At 38.8% G+C, this 23,077-nt stretch overlaps 1 protein-coding gene across 11 annotated transcripts in view; it reads right to left on the bottom strand.

Moving 5' to 3' along the window:
- sulf2b (sulfatase 2b) overlaps positions 1-23,077 on the bottom strand; it is a 146,120-nt gene that overhangs the window by 2,687 nt on the left and 120,356 nt on the right. For 6 of the 11 annotated variants that reach the window (XM_057320241.1, XM_057320244.1, XM_057320240.1 and 3 more), the window contains 15 exons: positions 20,110-20,261; positions 19,164-19,333; positions 11,673-11,823; positions 11,368-11,543; positions 9,184-9,312; positions 7,593-7,649; positions 6,790-6,922; positions 4,404-4,635; positions 4,014-4,251; positions 3,835-3,931; positions 3,392-3,486; positions 3,099-3,161; positions 2,850-3,019; positions 2,624-2,766; positions 2,393-2,516 (listed from right to left, as the gene is read on the bottom strand). In XM_057320241.1, the coding sequence (XP_057176224.1) occupies positions 2,393-2,516; positions 2,624-2,766; positions 2,850-3,019; positions 3,099-3,161; positions 3,392-3,486; positions 3,835-3,931; positions 4,014-4,251; positions 4,404-4,635; positions 6,790-6,922; positions 7,593-7,649; positions 9,184-9,312; positions 11,368-11,543; positions 11,673-11,823; positions 19,164-19,333; positions 20,110-20,261 (2,130 nt within the window). Of the gene's footprint in view, positions 1-84; positions 139-949; positions 984-2,392; positions 2,517-2,623; positions 2,767-2,849; positions 3,020-3,098; positions 3,162-3,391; positions 3,487-3,834; positions 3,932-4,013; positions 4,252-4,403; positions 4,636-6,789; positions 6,923-7,592; positions 7,650-9,183; positions 9,313-11,367; positions 11,544-11,672; positions 11,824-19,163; positions 19,334-20,109; positions 20,262-23,077 lie in introns of all 11 variants that reach the window. The other 5 variants (XM_057320246.1, XM_057320247.1, XM_057320248.1 and 2 more) reach the window with 5 other exon arrangements.

Raw genomic sequence — 23,077 nt, 5'->3', positions numbered from 1 at the left:
GGAGAGATTGGTGAGTCAGACAAGGTAGTGGCTTGGTGGCATTGTATCCTATGGACGAGAAGCAGAATTATTATCCAAACTCACAGCGATTTGGAGACAGGCTTCCTCACTTTAGGCCATTTCCGGCGATGAAACTGCCTAATGCGACAAGCAACGATAAGACAAACTGTTACCCCGCCCCCAAACTGAAGCATGTGATAGAGACAGAGCCAATCAGAGAACTCAAGGCTTTCACGTACACACAAAAGCACCCAAGGCTACATGCAATGCACAGTATAAGGCAAGAGAGACAAAACAAGAAGAACAAAGAGTACCGCTCACTGGAAGAGAATCATATCTGAAGGAGAAGACATCTAGATTGTCAAGGAAGTACAAAGTTTAAATGTAGTTGTAATCCGACGATTATCTATGACAGTCACCTGTTTCAAATGATGTATATTAATAAATAAAATGATATAAAAAAGATATGTCTGACTGAATTGAAGATGACTACAGTACACCCATTTGAACAATTTGAATAAAAAAATGACTTCAACCGCTTAAAAAAAAAGAGCTGCACATTTCAGACCGTAAACCCCCCAGTGTTCTTTCCCCATAGACTACTATTATAAATGTATTATTATTTATGCATTTTCATTTTTTGTTGTTTATTGCTACAGATGCTCTTGAGATGGCTTAACCCAGAGCATTCTTTAACCAGCTGATCTCACATCAGTGTCAGCGTCTTCCTCTGTGATGTCTTCTCTTTCATTTGTCATTGCGGAGTGAATCCCTGTCATGCCTTTGTGTGTGTGATGTGTATCAGACTACTTCAACATTCATGTTTAAGCTCCAATCAATCTACAGTACAGCCAAAAGGCACATGTGAAGAGATTAGTATCTGCATCCCCAATAACCGTAACAGTAGCCTTCTAGTCCAAATTGAGTTAAATTTATTTGGCAGTGATACCTGTATTCATCAAAGCTGCTTCTCTCTTTGCCTCCTGAAGAAGAGACAATATCATTAGTTAGAGACGGTGTCAAACAATGTGATGTACAACCCAATTATCTTTCAGATCCTTAGAGCATTGCTAGAGGTGTACCATCTGTGCACTTCTGTCCCTGGGCTCAGATCATCTCATCCATATTTTTATGAATGCAAGTCGGATGAACTGTTCTTGAATTAGTGAGCTTGATAAACATCATGTTTTGGGAAGTACAGAGCTCTGTAGACTTTTTATATACTTAAGATACTGGATGAAAACGAAAGGGTTACTCCACCCAAAAAAGAAAATTCTTTCCAAAAATTCCAAATCTGTATACATTTCTTTGTTTGGTTGAACACAGAGAAAGATATTTGGATCAATGTTAGCAACTGACATTTCTATTGACTACCATGGTAGAAAAAACAAATGTATCATTTTTTTGTTTTGTTGAGCACAAATTATTTTTTAAAGATTTAGGAAAACAAACGACCATTGACTACCATTAAAACAAATATGATACTATGGTAGTCAATGGTGCCTTAGAAATCTCAGTTGCTGACATTCTTCAAAATATCTTTCTTTGTGTTCAACACAACAAGGAAATCTATACAGGTTTGGAACAACTTGAGGATGAGTAATTCATGACCGAATTTTCATTTTTGGGTGAACTGTCCCTTTAAAAGTCTGTCTAACTATCAAAATTGTTCTGCAGTAATGTTGTCTATCATTGTTAAAAGTTCTAAAAATGTTTGTATAAAAACATCATTCTTACTTTGTTGGTAGAATTTCTAAAACACTTACTGTAATGGAAACATCAAAATGCTCAGAAACACTATTAACAATAATATTTTTTATACTTAAATGGGAATGTCAGCAAAATGTTTGCATGCAGAACATATTTTTGTTAGGGTAGTTGTATCCACACATAAACCACCATTGTATGACATACTCAATGTGTTCTTTAATTCATATCAAACTAAGTCAGGATAAACAGACAATTCAACTAATTTAAATAAATATTTGTCAATAGTTTTAATGTGACTCATTGAGATGTTTAATCAGATTTTAAGAACTTAAGTTTGTCTCTCTCTTCTATCTTCATCACTGTAATAATCTCTAGAAATGTGACAATATGTACTACATATTATTACTACATCTATCTCAGGACATTTCAATATCATATGTGTCTTTTATGTGTTTTGCTGGCAGAACGTGTTTACCCTTCAGGACAGATGTGCAAGCTTGTGTTTAATAACAATAAACAAAAAACAAATAGGAGAGAAAGCAAGGCAGGGCCGGGGGTCAGGTGAGGATGAAGATGATGAAGATGTAATATTCCCATGTCATATCACCTTTGATCCCTTCAGAGGGAAGTGTATGTGTGTCTGTCACTGGACCAGAGGATGCTGTGTGTGTGTGTCACTCACCGACGTCAAAGCTGCGTGTGCGGGGGTTACACTGCTTGTGCCCCTTACAGCCTCTGAGCTCCATGAGCTGAACGTGCAGCTGATTCAGAACATACCGATCCAGTGTGTTCACTGCATTGATCAACTACAGACACAGACACACATAAAGAGAGATTAAAAATGGTTCTGTCACAAAGAATTAAAACTGCTTCAAAAGTGTTACATTTCTTGTTATAAAATGTAACTGCTGACCTGATATGGATCTGTATTGAGGTCAAAGTATTCCAGAAATCCAGTGGCAAATTCACAGAACAGGAAGTTGTGCGTCTCATTTATTGTCCTCATGCACCAGTAAGTGTTGTTATTGGCACTGGTGCATGCACAAAACGGGCCCACTGCAAACAAAGACACAATAATCAAATGATCCAGCCCAGACTCATGGATTGTGTCTGCTGGTATATGTGTGTGTGTGCCTCACATGTCCAGAAGGGGGCAGTCTGCCAGTGCTGGTTGTCATGTGTGAAGCAGGTGAGGCCAGGCATGCTGCAGGTGTCATTGTTGCGCAGACGCTTCAGCAGCTTTCTTAGTTTCTTCCTGCGCTTTTGCTCCATCAATATCCAGGTCTTCTTATCTTTCTCCAACCCTTTCCTACAGACGGAGACAGAATAATGAATTTGAGATGCATTCATGTGCAAACACAAACAGACACGTGTAGACAGAAACCAACCTGAATGGATGGACATTTCCTGTTTTGTATTTTCTCAGTTTACTCTTGTATTTGGACTTGTAACTGAAACAAAAGAAACAAGACAATAAATGATAACTGACATTGTTTTATTTCATAGTTTTAACGTCTTAACTATTTTTCAATAATAGTATCATATATTTATATTATAATATTCATTTTTATAATTAAAAAATAGAACGTATTAATATACAGAAATTAAGACAGAACTAATTCGAGTTAGAATGAATGAGACATATTCAGATTAACAGAGGTTTGACAGATGTGAGTCTCACATGTATTTGCTGCAGTCACAGTCCTCAGGTCGTGCCTTTTTCAGGTGACCTCTGACCTCACGCAGGTTCTTAATCTTCGTCTGGAGTGTTTCGATCTGTGGAAAAGAGAGCATTGTACATTATGACGTGATGGTCTATGTGTATCTTAGAGCTGTGAGTGTAAAACTATTCTATATAAACCTGTTTATTTTCTTCCATAATACAACAAATAAAGTTATTTAGCAGAAACAGAATTGGACTCCCAGGCTCCACAAAAAAAAAGGATAATAAAAGTGGTCCATACCACTTGTTCTGTATTCACAAGTCATCTTCTAAAGCTTTATGTGTGAAACAAACTCAGATTTGACCAATAACAGGGTGTGTAAATAAACTTCCATTTTCAGGTGGACTATCTCTTTAAGAATATGTATCTGCTTTGTGATTGGCTGCAGTGTGTTTCATACTTCATGGTCAATATGGAGCTTGTGATCCTTCCACGCTTGCAGTGATTTGTACAGACCGACATCACATTTCACCGTCTCATTTGCCAAAATGTGACACCTGTATACAGACAACAAACAAACTAAATGTCACACATCTGTGACACACACTTGCACACGCACACACACGTCCTGCTTCACACCTGTGAGTGACTTTAATAGATGAAGGTAAAGTCAGACTGTTACTGGTCTGGCTGACTGCGGGTCCCATCCCACTAAACTCTCCCTCATTCGCGGTGTTCTGTCCTATGCTGTAGTTCCTGCGGCCCGTGGGTCTGTATTCATCATCCAGGTCCACTGCGTACAGATCTCCCTCCATCTCCATGGAAACAGCCCGAGCAAAGCGATTCCTGGAGTAGCTCTTTAATGACTTCAGTTCTGCTAAGCAAATGTGAAACAGGGGGTATTTTACTATTTATTTCCACCAGAGGGCAGCAGAGGCAAACAGAACAGTTAAAGGGAGGCATGGAAGTTGGTTTGTTTTTGCTTTGGTGTGTATGTACAGTGTGTAGATGTGCCAGATGTCTACTCACTCTTTTTGGAGAAAAGTTTGATTTTGGAGTACGTGCTCAGTCTGTAGGCTTTGGGTTCGCAGTTGCAGTCTTGAGGGTCAGAGTTCACGCTGACGTCAGAATTCATACTCTGCTGGTACATCTGGGATTTCATGTTGGATACAGGAGGTTTCCTCACAGAAGAAAGGCTGGCCATGCCTTTACATTTAGATAATCTCATCTTCCCTGTGGCATCTTCCACACACTGCCACTTCTGCAGAGAGACAAAAATCGTAATATATTTTCACAAACCTGAAATACCATGATTTATTCAAAATTATTATAAGTACACTGGAGTGCCAAACAGCATGCTACATAAATGGTACAGAATTGAAAAAAGATTATGTACAGCATCTTATAAAATACAGTATGTAACAGTGTAGCAAATTGTTGTTTCGCCCGAACTTTTTATAGTTCTTGTACAATTCTGTGGTGCTAATTATTGTGGTAATATTTATTTTCATGAGGCATCAATGTTTTAGTGTATATTTAGCTCAAGTACTGTCAATTTTGAGCTTATATCAGTAACTAATTACATATATCAAAAACTGTACAGATTTCAAGATGTTTAAAAATTATTTTCCAATTGTCACTGTCAGAAAATTCGAGAACTTTCTGTAGCACAGGGAAGGTGGAATGAAGCAATGATGGGTGACTACACCTGGAACTTGGTTCGTGAGTCATAAAAGACAAAAACGATCAAATGTACACTTCTGAAGTTTTGGACGACTCAAGCTCAGTGTTATGCCAGTATCTTGTCATTTCTGCGTACGAGTTATACTACTCAAATGTATAAATGTGTGAAAATATTTTTCTGTTTTTTTGTGAGTACCGTCGATGGTAAAATTAATTCGATTTTCATATTCAGAATGTTAAACTTCATAAAGAAACAGTCAAAATGGTTACATTGTGTAATAATCATATTCCACTGTGACTTAACTGTATCTAACAGCGTCTGCTACAGAGACAAATGTGCCCATCTCCAACCCCCATTAACTTTTCACCTGACGTGTGACAGCGCACATGTTTGTTCCTGTGTGAGCGTATGTGTGTTTAGACACCAGATTTAACAGGTGAAAATTACCCCTGCCCTGTATCTGGCTTCTTATTCATCTGCAGTTATCACAAGATCACACATCCACCTCATTTAAAGGCTCGCTAATGAGGAACACAGCGATCGGCAGAACACCAGGAGCTCCACACCTCTCAGTGCATCAACTCAAGGCTTCTGTAACCCACACGATATGAGCTGTAACAGCTACACTGACATACACATGATTCAACACTGCCTGGTGCTGCTTCAAGAGGAGGTGCAGATTAAAGTTCAGGGCTGGTAACTGAATGAGTGCAGGTTTGAACCCTCAAGGTATCAACGGTCACTTTCAGAATGTGTCTGTTAAATGACTTCAGGCAAAGATTCAGATGGGCGTCTTTGCATTGTGGTTCGTGTCCCTGTTCGCTGTGTTAACGAAATGTTTAAATACAATCTACAACAGGCTGGTTTTATTCAAATGTGAGATTCATGCTTCACGCTTGTGATGGTCTAGAGGACTCAGACAATAACGTAGGACAAAATATGAACATATTTCAACTTTGGACATATCTAGGGGACGGTCACACGACTAAAAACAGAAAAAGTTTTTCCTTTTCATTTTTTTAAAGTTTTGCGTACAAACATCTCTGTTCATATACATCCACGTAAACAACTAAAAACAAAACTGAGTTGTGTAAATGAACAGCCAAAACACAAAAATGTGTTTTTACTAAACGTGGTCATGTAAATATACCCCTAAGGTAATATTTTTGTTTTGGATTTGAGGGGTTTTACCTTAATATAACATTTACTTCCAATAAAAACACACTTGGAGGTGTGTACAAGTACTGTAGCTGTATATAACAGCAAGCACACATTTATTTGCATTTAAGTTCGTAATTTCACTAGAACTGACGGCAAGATATTAAAGTGTGAGACTGAAAGCTATTTGCTGGAGAGAATATTGCCGCTGTCACTTTCTGTGAGTGGTAATAACTGCAGAGACCACTCAGCAAAACACCACCAAAAAAAACAAATTACAGTGCCAGACTGTCGCGTATGATAACAAAGAGAAAGTAAATGAATTACAGATGCTTGTTTAATATTAAATACATCCCCGCTGCAAGCTGTTTCATAATGTAGTGGGGACAAAATAAACTATTTAGTCATCAAGTCATCTATTTTAATTTCAGAACAATGCAGATTACTCAGAAGTCCTCTCAGGGTATCTCTGTGTGTGTGTGTGTGTGTGTGAGAGAGAAAGACAAAGAGTGCTTCAGAAAAAATAAGAGGAAATAATTCCACTCCAGCAGTGCACATTAGAATTGTTTGTACCTGACCAATTTGTTCACATGGCGTCTGGTACTCTGCATGCTGACACAAGTCTTTAACACGCTGGTATTTGGGCAGGTAGTTTTCCTCCTGGGCCATATCTTTCCCTTCATCCAACACTTTATGCAGCAGTTTTCTGTCATCAGTCACAAGAAAATAAAGCATTAATGTTCACTTAATAAACATTCATTGACCTTTTTATCCCCCCCAAAAACTAAACTATTGTTTATTTAATACAATTATTATACAATAAAACATTAATATTAATTAATATTATTATAAATAAATAGTATAAAATAAAAATATAAATAGATATATTATTAGCCACTAGCCAGACCGATAACCAAACACAGACCGGAAGTTAACTTCGAGCCAGGCGCGTGCTATTCTAATGGTATGAATTAAAATACCATTATAAACCATTAGCATTTTCCCGTAAAACCATTTCAAAATTCCTTTTCTAGTGTGTTTTGGGCATTATTCCTACACCCCACCAAAAGAATATCAGTAGACACCATTATAGACTCCATTAAAACCAATACAAAATAAATAAAAAATTCAGCAGGGTTATACTACTTTAAGGGTAAAGTTACCTACTGTAAACCATGTTATACTACACCTTAAAACACACATGTCGAAATTATTCGTTTTGAAACAAAAGAATATTTGGCCGAGCTTTTTAAATAGTGAAGATAACTTAAATTGTCCTCACAAGTCATTTTTATGAGGACACTTTCAAAACCTCATCACAGAAACAAGTAAAGCCAAATTCATACACACACATAAATGAATCTTGTCTGACTCACCCTCTCTCCACCAGGAACGAGTCTCTCCACACTTTTCCCTTCTTGTTGAACTGGAACCTGCATCAGACGTTCAGAAAGTAGAAAAACATTAATTTACTGGTTTTGTTACTTATCGTCTGCAGCAGCAGACTGGCCGTCTATCAGTTTAGTCTGTGATTTCTCTCAAACTGTGACTAAATGCAACCAGTTCAGCCAAAGTCTAATTACAAGCAGAACAGTAATCCAAAAAAGATGACGTGTCAGACGGGTTCAGCTGAACAGAACTGCAGCACAGTAAAATCGCCAGTGTTGAAAAAGGTCAAATTAACACTCACGGTGTATACAGTATATAATCCACACTCTCAAAGTGTTAAAGAATTGTTATTGTTTCCTCCAGTGCCCCTTATGAAGAAAACAGGAGATATGGAGGTGTTAAAACAGAAGTGTTCTGTGCACCTCTTGACCTTCTTTGCAGATATGAGCTATCGATCGCTCCGCTCACACACCCCCTCTCTAATCTCTACAAGAGTTTCTACCGGATTTAAGCTTGTCCTTGCTGGTCTACTCACGCTTATGTGTTTTCTTCTATACCGACTTGCTACGGCATCATCATTACCATTGTTGCTACCATTGTACAGTATTAACTCCTCCCACATTGCTACAGACATGAATGCTACCTTAAATGATTAAGCTTGTTGAGAAGTGTGCTTTTAATTTTCACTGTGATCAGACGCCTGGTTTTCATCTTATGGATGATAGAGATAAGTGATATTTTATCTGCTCGCTTTACAGAACACTATAGAATTGTATTGTGGGAGAGATCCAAACCCTGTCTACAGAGCAGAGTAACCAACATCAAACTTAGCAACACCCTGGCAACCACCCACATCACCCTATTTCACTGCAGTGAGTTCTGTGGGGCCAAACAATATCCGTGTTTTCTTTCCAAACTGTAAAATGGAGTGTAATTGGGATCTCTCTGAGGTGATTGAGAGCATAAGAGCAATGTGTCTCTCCTTCACGGATTATTTATTTCTTGTAAGCTCGTCCTACAAAGATACGCATCTCTTCCTCACATCTGATATAAAGCGGTACCCAGGCTAGCGGAAGAGAGCAGAGATGAGATTTCAGCGGGTCTCATGTTGATGAGGTTTCTTTGGCAGTAAGATGCTTGGCAGAGAGCCACCTCATCCTGCTGCGACTCACAAACAAAAATGAGTCAGGTAATGTTCTTTTAAGTCTAATAGCTTCTGTATTACAGTAAATGCAATGAGTCACGCTACACGCTACTAAGAATAGTTCACCAAAAAATGAAAATTCTTGCATAATTTACCCTTCCTCATGCTATCCCAGTTGGAAATGTCTTGCTTTCTTAAAGATTTTTTAAATAAATATAAATAAAATATAGACTTTTTTTATGAAGTGACAATTGGAAATATTTTACATCAAGAAACATTTAGGGACTTATGCATATAGAAGTTCCAAAGTGATGAAACTCCAAAAAACAGCACTCCAATCAAAATCCTGACAAACATCAAGTTCGCCCTTACAGTATTTCCCTCTACAAAAGTTAAATGCGTTGTAAATGTCATTTCATATTCCAGACACTCACCTATTCATAACACGGTCAGTGTCCAGGAGTTTGAGGATTGACTTGCCGTCCATGTCTGATGGAACATCTATCCCAGCAATGTCCAAGATGGTGGGGGCCAAGTCGATGTTCAAGACAATGTGGGGGTTGCTATGGAAACAGAAGAGGAAGTCGCCATTTGACATGATGGTCAGAAAACCAGATGAACAGAACATGCACAGTGACTGACAACATTAAGACAAACAGAGCGAGAGCAAGTGAGAGAGAAACAGAAAGATAAACCAAAGAGATAGTTCACCCAAAAACGACAATTCTGTCATCATTTATTCACCCTCATGTTCTTTAAAACCTGTATATGACTATATCTTCTGTGGAACACAAAAGAAGGTATTTTGAGAAATGTCTCAGTGTTTTGGGTTCAGACAATGGAAGTCAAAGGGGGTCAATGTTATTTGATACCACAAATCCAAACACCCTCGACATGCTTCAGCTTGTCATCTTTCACCCCTGATGGATGTCAATTATAATTCACTTCAAATTCTTTGAATGGACCGCGCAGATGAACCCAATCACTTGAAATGAGGTTTAACCATTGAATTATCCATTGTTGTCTAATGACTCATTTAATGTTAAACTGATCTCGACTGTGCCTCTCTCCTCCTGATCCTCCTATTGAACACTGTCTCTCTCTAAACCTTTATCCTGTTTTCTGTGTCTTTCTCTCCCAGTCGAACATCTACAGTAAGCCCTGTGATCTCCACGGATGCTAATCAGCTTTTCTGAGAAACACAGTGTAGCTGGATCACACAGCAGCGCTAAACAAGACGAATGATATTAAATAAGAGAAAGAGAGAGAGAGAGATCTGTGATTATAACATCACATTAATGAACAAACAGAGCACCTGCGAACCTCTTATATCACAGAGTATTCTGACCAGACGTGACACGACAAAAATATTCACACACAACAAATCACAGCCAATACGAACATACTTGACTTTTAAAGAAATAATTCACCCCAAAATCATGGTAATATTTACTTACCATCATTTTAAACCTGTATAAATTGGTTCGCCCACCAACACAAAAACAAGCGATTTTTTTTTAAACATCACATATCTCTGTTTAACAACACTAAAAGAGGACTTGGGCTGTCGAATTCCAAAATGCATCGAATTTGTGAACCAACAATTTCTTTGAGTCCTTTTCAATAAATGGATTGTAAAGTTAACAGATTACTGGAGCTGAATATCGTCTGTGAACTTATTTCCAGGCGATTTAGATGTATTTGACATTTTGTTGGTGATCTTTAAATGCACAATCATGCAGAATGTGATTTTGGACCGATGAGATTTTTGGCTAACCAGTGCCACAATATTATTAACCAAGTGACTAACATATCGTCTTGTGGCTTGTTCCTGTCACAGATGGATAGGAAGAAAACTCAGAATAACATGGAAGAGCTTTCACTGTCGAGTCACTCAGTGTTGGGTGGAACTAGTTACTAAGTAATTGGTTACTGTAATTTAATTACTTTCCCTTGAAAAAGTAAAGTAAGGGATTACTCTTATTTTTTCTGTAATTTAATTACAGTTACTTCTGATGTAATTAATCTAAATACTTTGTGTAATATGTGTGTGTGCGATAGTGGAATTGACATCAAAATTCAAAGTCTAACTTTAAAATGAATGCTTTAATGTATAATTCTCACATTTGTAATACTTTGGTCAGTTAATAAGAGTACTCTATGTAGTTTATATTATTTATTTGAATGAATTAAATGGGCTGTTTCATGTCTATCCTTGAATCACTTAACTAATCAAGGTTGATGTAGGATATAGAAAGTAATAAGTAACTAAATACTTTTTGGAAAGAGTCATTTGTACAGTAATCTAATTATTGAATATGTAACTAGTAACTAGTAATTAATTACTTTTTCAGAGTAACTTACCCAAGACTGCGAGTCACGTCTAAATCCATTAGTTAGTACACACTAGCAGACTACACAAGGTTTCTAAAATGAAACGTGACTCTGATCAGAGCTGTGATGCTCCCGAGGGGATGCAGGTTCAAGTCTGGCCTGCGTCACGTCCTTATTTTAATACCTTTCTCTCTTCTCAAACATCACTATCAAGAATCACAAAACTTAGACCTAAAAACTGGATGCAACATGACACACACACAAAAACAAACGAGTGTACTTACATGCCTCCTGCCTCCACGTTCGGGCCACGGATGTAAAAGGGCACTCTGATGTCAAACTCATAAGGCATTGACTTCCCCTTGACCAATCCAAACTGACCAATGTGATATCCGTGATCAGCAGTGTAGATTACAAACGTGTTGTCCAGCTCTCCAGTGTCCACCAGCATGTTATAAATCTACATTCAGACAAAAGCAAACATACATTTTTTGGGGTTGTTGTGTGGCTGGTATTTTGGAGGAAGTAGGACAAAAGCATCATGGGACATCGTACTGAATTTGAATGGAATATGTGTGTGTGTGTGTACCTTCTCCACACTGTCATCCACAGACAGCAGCGTCTGCAGTCTCTTCCTCTGTAGCATGTTGGTGAACTCCATGTGAATGGGCTTCATGGAGCCGGTGTAGCGCATAATCCAGTGTTTGTCTGGATTAGGGGCGTAGTTATAACTGGGCGTTCTGAATGGGGAGGAAAAGAGTCACAGTCAGTGGGTGTGCTGGAGCGTGACTGAGGGAAATCAAGGCAGGTTCTTCAGACACCGTTTGCTCTCTTTGTTCTGCTCATGTTGGAGGAAAGCAAGCAGAGCCATTTTGACAGCCGGGATGTGTCTGTGTGAGTGTGTGAAGGTATGTGTGTGTGTGTACATGTTGGGTTAGAATTACATATGAGCAACAGCAACACTCTCTCACTCGTCCCATCAAAAATGACACGCCGCAATCTTAAAGTCTCGCGGTTTTGCGCTGACTGACAGAATGACACTGTTGATGTAATGGTCGTTCAACCATTATTGAAGGATAAAGAGAAGTGTTCAAAGCCCCGCCCCCTTTCTTATGTGACAGGCCTGAGAGGCCGAGCAAAACAGCACTTATACTGGACTTATAAAGCACTTGGCTTTATTGTTTACAGCCATTACTTAAAGGCCGTCTACAGACACAAATCGATGTGAACATCGTCATGCTGGGCTGTTTTCTGCTTGGCCTTGTTTTGAGGGCGCCATATATTTGGAGCGATAACAACTTGGAGACAAGGGGTGACCTTATACTCTATCTCTACTGTTTTGTGTACGCAGTGATATCTTAAAGTGACACGTTTGTGTAGTTGATCCTTTGTCGACCTGAACGGCATTGTACACTTTAAAAACGGTTATGTTAAAAACAACATGTGACGAGGGAGGCGGGACGAGAGCCGTGAGGGAACGATGCGAGGCCGGTGGCGCGAGTGATAATGAGTGTCAGCTGTGCGTTACACCGGTCTCGCATCTCTCACGGAGGAGCTCTGGAAGCATAAGAGGAGGAGTGACAGGAAGGTACAACAAGAGAGGACCAGGCCTGGACATTTTATGTTATGTTTTATTATGTTTCTGTGGCCGGCAGTCGACCGTGAGGTGGCTGCCGGCCATTTTAATTGGTTTATGAGTTGTTTATGTTATTAAAAGTTTATTTAATGTTCGCCGGTTCCCGCCTCCTTCCTCCCTTACTTTGAACATTGTTACACAACACAACTGAACACATCTCTGTCTAGTTAAGGACAACACATTGTGTGTTACTTTTAGCTTTGTGTTGTCCCTTATATTTATCTAACACAAAACGACACATAATGTGTTCAAATTCTGTAACGCAACAAATGTGTTATTAATAAACACATTCTTTTTGAAAATATGTGCATTCCAAGCCTTAATTCTAATGGTGTGTGCACACCAAAAGCGAATTTAGTTATTTAAGTAGATGACATACAAAGTCAATGCAACGACATGAAAAGACGTGGATTCGTACTGAGTAACGCGAATTGGCGACACAAGTGCCGCAAACGTGCAATGTTCACCTCAATCGTGTCTTCATGAAACTTGCGCGGGAAATTCATGTGAAGAGCTTATTGACACGTACTGTTTGACAGGTCCGGATGCGCGAAGATACTCCCCGTCGCGCAATGTTTTTATTTGCGTGAGAGTTTTTATTTAATCTAGAGCGAAGAACGCAATGCTTTGCTTTTGGTATGCACACACCATTAGGCAGCATTGCATGATAGTAATCTTTGTTCGGTTCAAAATGTATGATTTGTGTGAAATTCATACAGCATTTCTTTATGGAGCGATTTTAGTCTCATTAATTATTCAAGCGTAAAACAAGATACACACATGCGTAAACAGTTTCAACAAAACCTGAACAAAACCTAATTTACGTGCACAAAATATACATATACATTTACAAAAAGCAATTCACGTGCGTAAAACAAAACTATTTTCTCATAAAGTACGTTTCGCAAACATACGACTGTGCACAAATATTTCGAAAGTTTAAAATGTACACGTTTATCGTGTTATGTGAATGTGCAAATCGTCACTCACGTGTGAATCGCCTTGGATGTGTGTGTGTGTTTTTTGAGACTCTCCTGGCAGCGCAACCCCTCTCACGTGGGTTGTCGTACTCTTTAGCCAATCAGATTCAACCTTACCATTCAACCAATCATAAACGCGGAGAGCACAGGACTCAAGGAAAAAGGCTCTGCGCACCTTTTGCGCAGCTACACATCTATGCGCCCATACAAAACAATGTTTCCAAGAACTAGTTATTTATTGTCCTTTTTCATTTTAAACATACATTGTATGGACATACAAACATGAACATATCTCATCTATCAGTCACAGTTTGTTACCCAGATGGATTTTAGCAGTTCAGTGGAAGTGACTGCTGGTTGTGTAGTTTTTAAGTGGTCATGTTCACTCACTATTTCATACTTTTCTCCTACAAAATAAATGAATAAAAACAGATTTATTGCGTGGCTGTATTATGTTTTAATACAGCATCACAGCTCAGAGAGTAGATTAGCGAAACTGTACAAACGAGCCTTTAGTGCTAACATTAAGTTAACCTTGAGTTCTGTGCTCTCCATGATTATGATTGGTTGAATGGTAAGGTTGAATCCGATTGGCTAAAGAGTACGACAACCCACGTGGGAGGGGTTGCGCTGCCAGGAGAGTCTCAAAAAACACACACACACATCCAAGGCAATTCACACGTGAGTGACGATTTGCACATTCACATAACACGATAAACGTGTACATTTTAAACTTTCGAAATATCGAAACATCGTCGTATGTGTTTGCGAAACGTACTTTATGAGAAAATAGTTTTGTTTTACGCACGTGAATTGCTTTTTGTAAATGTATATTTATACTTTGTGCACGTAAATTAGGTTTTGTTCATGTGAAACTGTTTACGCATGTGTGTATCTTGTTTTACGCTTGAATAATTAATGAGACTAAAATCGCTCCATATTTCTTTTGTAGCCAGAAATGACAAGTTTTGCAGAGCAAAGTTTACCATCTAGACATCACCCCAGCATTGCATGCATTCTTATGCAGAGACGGCAATCCCAGAATGCACTGCATCAAGCTTCAAGAAGTTGAAGTAAATTTGTGGACAGAGTAACAAGATTTTGAGGCAAAAATAATTCATGATAACAATATTATTGCTAAATCAAATTTTTAAAAAATGAGTTAATAAATATAATGCTATAGTCACACGCATCTTTCATTTTTGTTTATTTCGTGTTTTCTCCTTTTTGGCCAATGAGTCAGAAAAGCAAAGAGAATTCATAACCACTGCAGTTAAATGAAGGCAAAACCACCACCTACTATGTCAACCAGATATTGGCGCAAGATTATTTATGATATAATCATATAGTGTATAATGTAGTATTAACACAATATCAATAACCAATCATTATTAATATCACGATTATTGTACTGGTATATTGTAACCATTAGTTGCTAACAAATAGAATTAAAAACAAAACAAAAACACAAAAACAGACATATGTGCCCTATATTAATTTATATGAATATTTCTTTGTATATTAATTGAATTAAATGAAAACTACTCAACAGTTATTGATTCTTTTCGGAGGTCTACCGTAAATTAAGTTTGGCCCACATTACGATTCTTTATGTTGTTGCCTCTGAAACCGTCTTTAACGTTAACTATGTTGGAATTGGGAGCTCAGTCTCTTGTGTGGCGTGTGGAGTTGCCTTCTATATACAGCATTCCAAATTAGGCTCCTATGTTGGCAGTAGACAGCATGACAGGTCACTAGGTTTTTTTCTCTTCTTTATTGCTCACCATATAATCCTCTAAATCCTCACCAAACTGCCTGTCTCTCTCTCTGCTCTGATCATATTTTTTTATTATTCCCTCTATCACGGGGTGATGGAGATGAAACAGGTGCAGCGGGATCACACGGCGATGAGAACGGGGGGATTTTCCCACCGAACAATAGCGCTTGGAGAGCAAGCACACACTCCCCGGCTATCTGTGAGGATTTGGACAATGTCTCTTCAGTGGCCCTGTGCCAGCCCGGGGGGCATCGAGGGGTTAATCAAATACAGAACTGTACAAGGGCAAGGAGCAGAGAAATACAGTGCTAGCGGGAAGCCATTAGGGAGGGTGATGCCTGGTTTGCAGTGGACTGAACTGTGAGAATAACGGCAGTCTTGGGAATTTTTCATGGAGCATTAGGAGAGGATACAGGAATTCTGGGCCATTCTGCACGGACAGCAGGGGAATGATGCGTGTGTGTGTGACGGGATTTCAGAGACGCGTCATGGATGATTTTGTGCCCACCGGTTAATGAAAGAGCTCACAGCACAGATGAATCTAATACACTATATCTGGAACAGACAACATCTACAAGTTTTGCGCAAGACTTTTCTTTTCAATAAAATGTGTCATTGCAATAAAATGTGTTTTTTATAATGCCATGTTGTTGATTTTATAAATGTTATCAAACTTGCAGTTTAATCAAAACCTGTATATGACTCTTTCTTCGGTGGTACTTAAAAGAAAATATTTCGATAAATGTCTTGTCCGGTAAATGTCCTGTCCATGCAATGGAAGTCAATGGGGCTCAGTGTTGTTTGGTTACCAACATTCTTCAAAATATCTTCATTCGTGTACTGCAGAAGAAAGAAAGTCATACAGGTTTGGACTGACATGTGGGTAAATCGTCTGCACGTTCTAAGATCAATGGCCACGTTCGAAGCCAAAAAAATGACATAATTCATGGCAATATAGGTGCAATGTGACAATAGTGGGGGACGTAAGGGAGCCATAAAACTGTTTTTTATGAAGAGCTCGGATGTGAGACAGGATGAGCAAAACAGGCTGTTTGTTTTTATGGGGGGAAGGAGATGACATCAGAAAAATAATAAAAACACGGTGAATTCCAGAAACCCGGGCCGGCTCGAGCCGTCACTTCGAAAGGATGATGGATGTTTTATTCCAGTCATAAAGTGGGCAGGTTTGCATCTTCAGTTTTTATCTACTGCAGCGGTGGATCAAATGGCTGTTAAACCCGTAACAGCCTGAGAAGCTTCTAACATTCTATTTGAAGAACCTCGGCTGATGGAGAAATAAATAATCCATTCATCTGTTTTCAGTTTCTCCATCATCAGGCAGACACGTGTTTGTGAATTCCTGAATCCTTAATATTTTAAGATAGACAGCAATATTCGTAGCCAGTATCTCTCTCTCTCCCTCGCTGCATTTTTTTTTCTGTTGCTTAGATGCGAAAGATATGAGAGCTCATGTTAGTGTGGTTTTGCTCTTTGAGACACAATGTCCTAAGAGTAAATTGATTTCTGAAAGAGTACAAGAGCACTTTGTACATTACAGGTTTTATTTGCTGTAATGAAGCTCATTTGTGGTGCATGAAGTAGATAATATATCTGCGTGTGTCCAGGGGCGGACTGGCCATCTGGCATTCCGCGACTTTTCCCGGTGGGCCGCATCTAAACATGGGCCATCGCAATCCACCCCCCGCACAACCAAGGACCGTTCTGGGTCAAGAAGTCCAGGGCCGTTTTTGTCCTAGTCCAGCCCTGCCTCTGACTGTCTAAAGCCATAATACATTTATGCAAGCATGCGAATATAAAAACTATCCATTTATTATGCATCGCAAGTACGTTTTGAATTGTCAGTATTGTCGTATTGTTTTCTCTTTCAAGTCCACTTTTTTTGCATTCATTTTTGCAATTCTGATGCTATGCTAGTCGCACAAAACACACACTTCACTTTCATTAAGCATGACAAGTCATTTGCAATGCAATGGGCATACAGTCCTGTCTGCATTGGCTACTTGGATTAAGTATGTTTCTGGCCGAAGAGCTATGGACAAACACTTGCTATAATCTGCGATACAACCATGAGTTATGAAGTTAAAGCGATAACAGTCAAGAATGAATCCTAACTCAGCTGAGCTGTAGACATCTGGCCAGAGGATTCTGGGATACGGCACATGTTGAGTACACGGTGTACAATGGACAGAGAACTATAAAATGAGATTTTGAGATTACATGAGAGATAGGGTGGGGTTAGAGAGAGTTTGCAAATCCAGCTACCTCAAAAGAGCGTCACGTGTAGACAGGTTTTCCCGGCTTGTTTGTGTGTAGAAAGAGATAAACAGACTTTGTGTGTGTGTTCCATTCACAGTAATGTAACATGTATGTGTATTCAGGAGTGTGTATGTGAGAGAGTGTGAATCTTTCTGACGGAGGGATTACAGACTCTGGGAAAGACAGAAACAGAATCAGAAGGATTTATCTTCAGGAGGGACAGAAATGGCGAGATCAGGTGAAAGGCGCGAGAGCGAGAGGAAAGAGAGAGAGAGAAAAAGCAGTTTGGTACCAGTTGGTGAGCAATTAGCAAGAGAGCAGGAGCAACCGAGAGAGAGAGAGAGAAAACAAGCGTGTGTGTGTGTGTGTGCAGGAGTGTGAAGTCAGAGAGCTGTATCCATTTTAACTATTGAGTCACACTTGAGTGTCAGACAGAGAGACACGAGCGTGTGTTATTCATAAATTCCAGCTGTTTCTCTCCTCCTCGTACACTGTGTCCTTGCCAGGAGCCATGTGAGCAGATTCCAGTATCAAGCAATCGGTATTTCTCACATTTTATACCTTCAATAAAGGAGCAATTCCCCCCCAAAATAAAATTTGCCTATATTTTACTCACCTTCAAGCCGTCCCAGGTGTATATGACTATCTTCTTTTAGCGGATCACAATCTGAGTTATACTGGCTCTTCCCAGCTTGGTAATGGCAAGTTTTTCTAACATTCTATATTTCCGGCATAAAAGTAATACATATGAATTCCAGGTTTACATGTCCAGGGTTAATACCATAGACAGTATAAAACATGGACGTAGTGTCAGTGATGTCACCCGTAGGTTTCTGAGGAGCTGTTTTGAAGCTTAAAGTGGGCGGAGCCGGCCGTCGCCATCTTAGTAGCGCGTCAGTCCTGGATAATCGAAAATAGGTAAAGAGGCGGGACGTGGTTGGAGCTGAGGTGCCTGGTTTGCTGAAACCACTTGTCACTCAAGTGGCCACGCACCTAATTTGCAGATAGATTTTTAAGGCTTAATATAAGTTAAACGGGTGAGTTCACCCATTTAACAAAATTCACCCTCCTCACAGTTGTCTTGAAGGGTAAAATTAGCTGTATAGACCAAAATCATTTTTTCTACCAGGCTGTAATCATGTTTTTTTTCTGCTGTAAAGTTGCCCATTTTAACATGGGGCTCAATGAGATTCTGCTCTGTTTTGGAGCCAGCCTCTAGCGGCCAGTCGATGAATTGAGGTCACTTCCCTGTTGGCTTCACGAGAGAGATCGGAAGGTTGCCGCTTGGTTAAAACATGTCTCATGACACAAAATGATACATTTGTAAGCAATAAAGAATTTTATTGTTTGGGTGAGTAGCACAAACTACTGTGAGGTGATTTAAGGTGAAGCATGAAGGTTTGAACTCACATGTGTTGTGATGCGTTGGGGAATGCAGTGGTGTACTGAGGGGCCGCGTCCTCCGGGCCATGAGGGGCAGCGTGGCTTATGACCATCATCACGGGTCTGTGAGGGAAGATCTTCTTGGACATACGAAAGTAACTGATGCTGTCATTGGTTATGAGATCTGTCAGGTAGTCCTGTCAGAAGAGAAAGAAAGCTAATCTTATTAATATAAATGAATTTATATTTAATTTGAAGTATATGGGTGTTGATAGAAATGTGAACAGTGAGAAAAACTAAAATAACAAAGAAAGCACTGCAAAAATCTTTTTTTTCCTTGTTTTCCACTACAATTATCCATGATATTTAATAAGATTTACATAAGCAAAATTAGAACAAAGTAACTAAATTATATATACTTGCTTTCAGAGAAATCTAACATTTTGTTCTGTTTTTACATAAAACAAGAAAAATATGTTTGTTAGGGAGGTTAGAAAAATAACAACCAGGAAAAATAATAATATTTGGTACCCCACTGGCAGAGTTTTTTGTTTTAGATAAAAACATGACAGAGGTTAGTTAGATTTTTCTTAAATGAAAACATAAATATTTTTTATTTTCAAGTGAAAATATCATGTTTTAAGGATGTTTAGTATAATAATAAGAATTTTTGTTGTGATAGATGACCTCTGACCTTTAAAGACAGTGACTATATTAAATCACACTTTATCACTCAAACTGGTTAGGAAGAGATGGAAGAAAATGGAAGAAGGATATATTGAAGGAGACCTCCACCAAAGGATGAAAACGCGCATTCAGAAGAGCACGCGACATGTGTGTTGAGCAGACGCAGCAGCCGCTGTTCTCTATCAGCACCACACGCATGTGTTACATACTCTTCTGGCCGCGCGTTAGAGACTGACATGGAAGGGAGGAAATTTAATAAAGTTGTTACTTTTGTTTTAACACTGACCTTCGAGTACTCAAACCCGTGTTTCTCTCGGACACCGTTCCTGCACAGGGTGTAGTTGTAAAAGCGGGAGTTCTTCACCATGGCGACCCACTCCTTCCAGCCCGGAGGAATGTAAGTACCATTATACTCATTCAGATACTTCCCGAAGAATCCTGGGACAATAAACACACAAGACAGCATAGTTAGTATTTAGGGCCATATTAGTAAACACAATTCAATAATTTCAAGATTATACTTAGAGGCGTTTTAACTTGTACAAATGTACAGTAGTAGAGTACAACAAAAGTACTGTACATACATATTTATATACACTGCGTTCCAAATTATTATGCAAATTGGATTTAAGTGTCGTAAACATTTAATTTTATATTGTTCAATTAAACTTATGGATGGTATTGTGTCTCAGTGCTCTTTGGATCACTGAAATCAATCTCAGACACCTGTGATAAGTAGTTTGCCAGGTGAGCCCAATTAAAGGAAAACTACTTAAGAAGGACGTTCCACATTATTAAGCAGGCCACAGGTTTCAAGCAATATGGGAAAGAAAAAGGATCTGTCTGCTGCCGAAAAGCGTCAAATAGTGCAATGTCTTGGACAAGGTATGAAAACATTAGATATTTCACGAAAACTTAAGCGAGATCATCGTACTGTGAAGAGATTTGTGGCTGATTCAGAGCACAGAAGGGTTCGTGCAGATAAAGGCAGAATGAGGAAGGTTTCTTCCAGACAAATTCATCGGATTAAGAGAGCAGCTGCAAAAATGCCATTGCAAAGCAGCAAACAGGTATTTGAAGCTGCTGGTGCCTCGGGAGTCCCGAAAACCTCAAGGTGTAGGATCCTCCAGATGCTTGCAGTTGTGCATAAACCTACTATTCGGCCACCCCTAACCAATGCTCACAAGCAGAAACGGTTGCAGTGGGCCCACACATACATGAAGACTAATTTTCAAACAGTCTTGTTTACTGATGAGTGCCGTGCAACCCTGGATGGTCCAGATGGATGGAGTAGTGGATGGTTGGTGGATGGCCACCATGTCCCAACAAGGCTGCGACGTCAGCAAGGAGGTGGCGGAGTCATGTTTTGGGCTGGAATCATGGGGAGACAGCTGGTGGGCCCCTTTAGGGTCCCTGAAGGTGTGAAAATGAACTCTGCAAGGTATGTAGAGTTTCTGACTGAGCACTTTCTTCCATGGTACAAAAAGAAGAACCATGCCTTCCGTAGCAAAATCATCTTCATGCATGACAATGCACCATCTCATGCTGCAAAGAATACCTCTGTGTCATTGGCTGCTATGGGCATAAAAGGAGAGAAACTCATGGTGTGGCCACCATCCTCCCCTGACCTCAACCCTATTGAGAACCTTTGGAGCATCCTCAAGCGAAAGATCTATGATGGTGGGAGGCAGTTAGCATCAAAACAGCAGCTCTGGGAGGCTATTCTGACATCCTGCAAAGAAATTCAATCAGAAACTATCCAAAAACTCACAAGTTCAATGGATGCAAGAATTGTGAAGGTGATATCAAAGAAGGGGTCCTATGTTAACATGTAACTTGCCCTGTTAGGATGTTTTTGATTGAAATAGCTTTTGATTTCAGTAAATATGACCTCCTAATGCTGCAAATTCAACAAATGACCATTTTCAGTTTTTTACAACCTATGAAATGTTTTCAAACTCTGTTGTGCATAATAATTTGGAACAGTGCATTTTGAGTTTTTCATTTTTTAAATAAATACTGTTGTCAGTGGGAAGTTTGTTCAATAAAATTCCAAATGTACCCTAACTGTTGATTACTTGAAAATTATACTGACTGTCATTTGCATCGACAAATTAGGAAAACCAGAGAAAGATATCATTTGCATAATAATTTGGAACGCAGTGTACAGTATATGCGAAAACCCAGATAAAGTCGTTTTTTGGGATTTACTCTTTTCTACATAAAAACATGTAAAGAACATTATGTGAGAATATAACATTGATATTAAGGTTGTGCAACGATTAATCACGATTAATAGCAACCAGATTAGAAGTTTGTGTTTACATAATAAATGTCTGTGTACTCTGTATATAAATTTTGTATTAATAAACACACACACGTACACATATACAGATCTATTTTTTGGAAATATTTACATGTATTTATTTAATTTAAATTATATTTAAACATTTATTAATTTTTCTATTTTTCTAAAAATATATTCACGTACATGTATGTGTTTATAAATACAAAACTAATATGCACAGTACACAGACAAATATTATGTAAACACAACTTTTATTTCGGATGTAATTAATCGCGATTAATCGTTGCACAACCCTAATTGATATCTTTAATATTGACTAAGGACATTGAAATCAATGTTTTCAAAAGCCAACATATGGTATTTTTGTGCAAAATGATAAACCATAGTATCAATCAAATCTATAATTTCTGTATTTATATTAAAAACGGCAGTTGGAGTACTGTATCTCAAAATCTATAATATAATCTATGATTTACAGCAATAAACACACATTATCAATTTTCATCATTTTTATGGCTCTGACTACTTTGATGCTTCTAATCTAATCTCTCACTTTTTACAATCGAGGTCGCATATTACTAATAAACATTCCATCAAAATACACATATGTGGAAAACTGATCTAAGTAAACACACACTAAGAGATAGAACAGAGGGCGGGAGCTGGAGATGGATGAATATTTCTATTAGAAATGTTACATTAGAGGATGCTGGTCGGGCTTGCGTCTCTCTACTAGAGGAAGTGAGCTCTAATGGATCACTGGTACCACTAAGAGCCTGACTCACTGCCAGGTGTGTGTGCATGTGCATAACATTTCCAGCTGCTCATAGTGTGTTTACATGCACATAGTAGATTTGCTTTATTTCAATGTAACAAACAAAACAAACCCCCACACACACAAATACACAAAACCATCTACAACAGCCCAAAGGTTTCCAGTGTAATG

This window comes from Triplophysa rosa, linkage group LG21, assembly GCF_024868665.1.
Source record: "Triplophysa rosa linkage group LG21, Trosa_1v2, whole genome shotgun sequence".
In the NCBI taxonomy this organism is placed as follows: Eukaryota; Metazoa; Chordata; class Actinopteri; order Cypriniformes; family Nemacheilidae; genus Triplophysa; species Triplophysa rosa.
The sequence above is the reverse complement of the archived record's forward strand: the minus strand, read 5'-3'. Positions and strand labels throughout refer to the sequence as shown.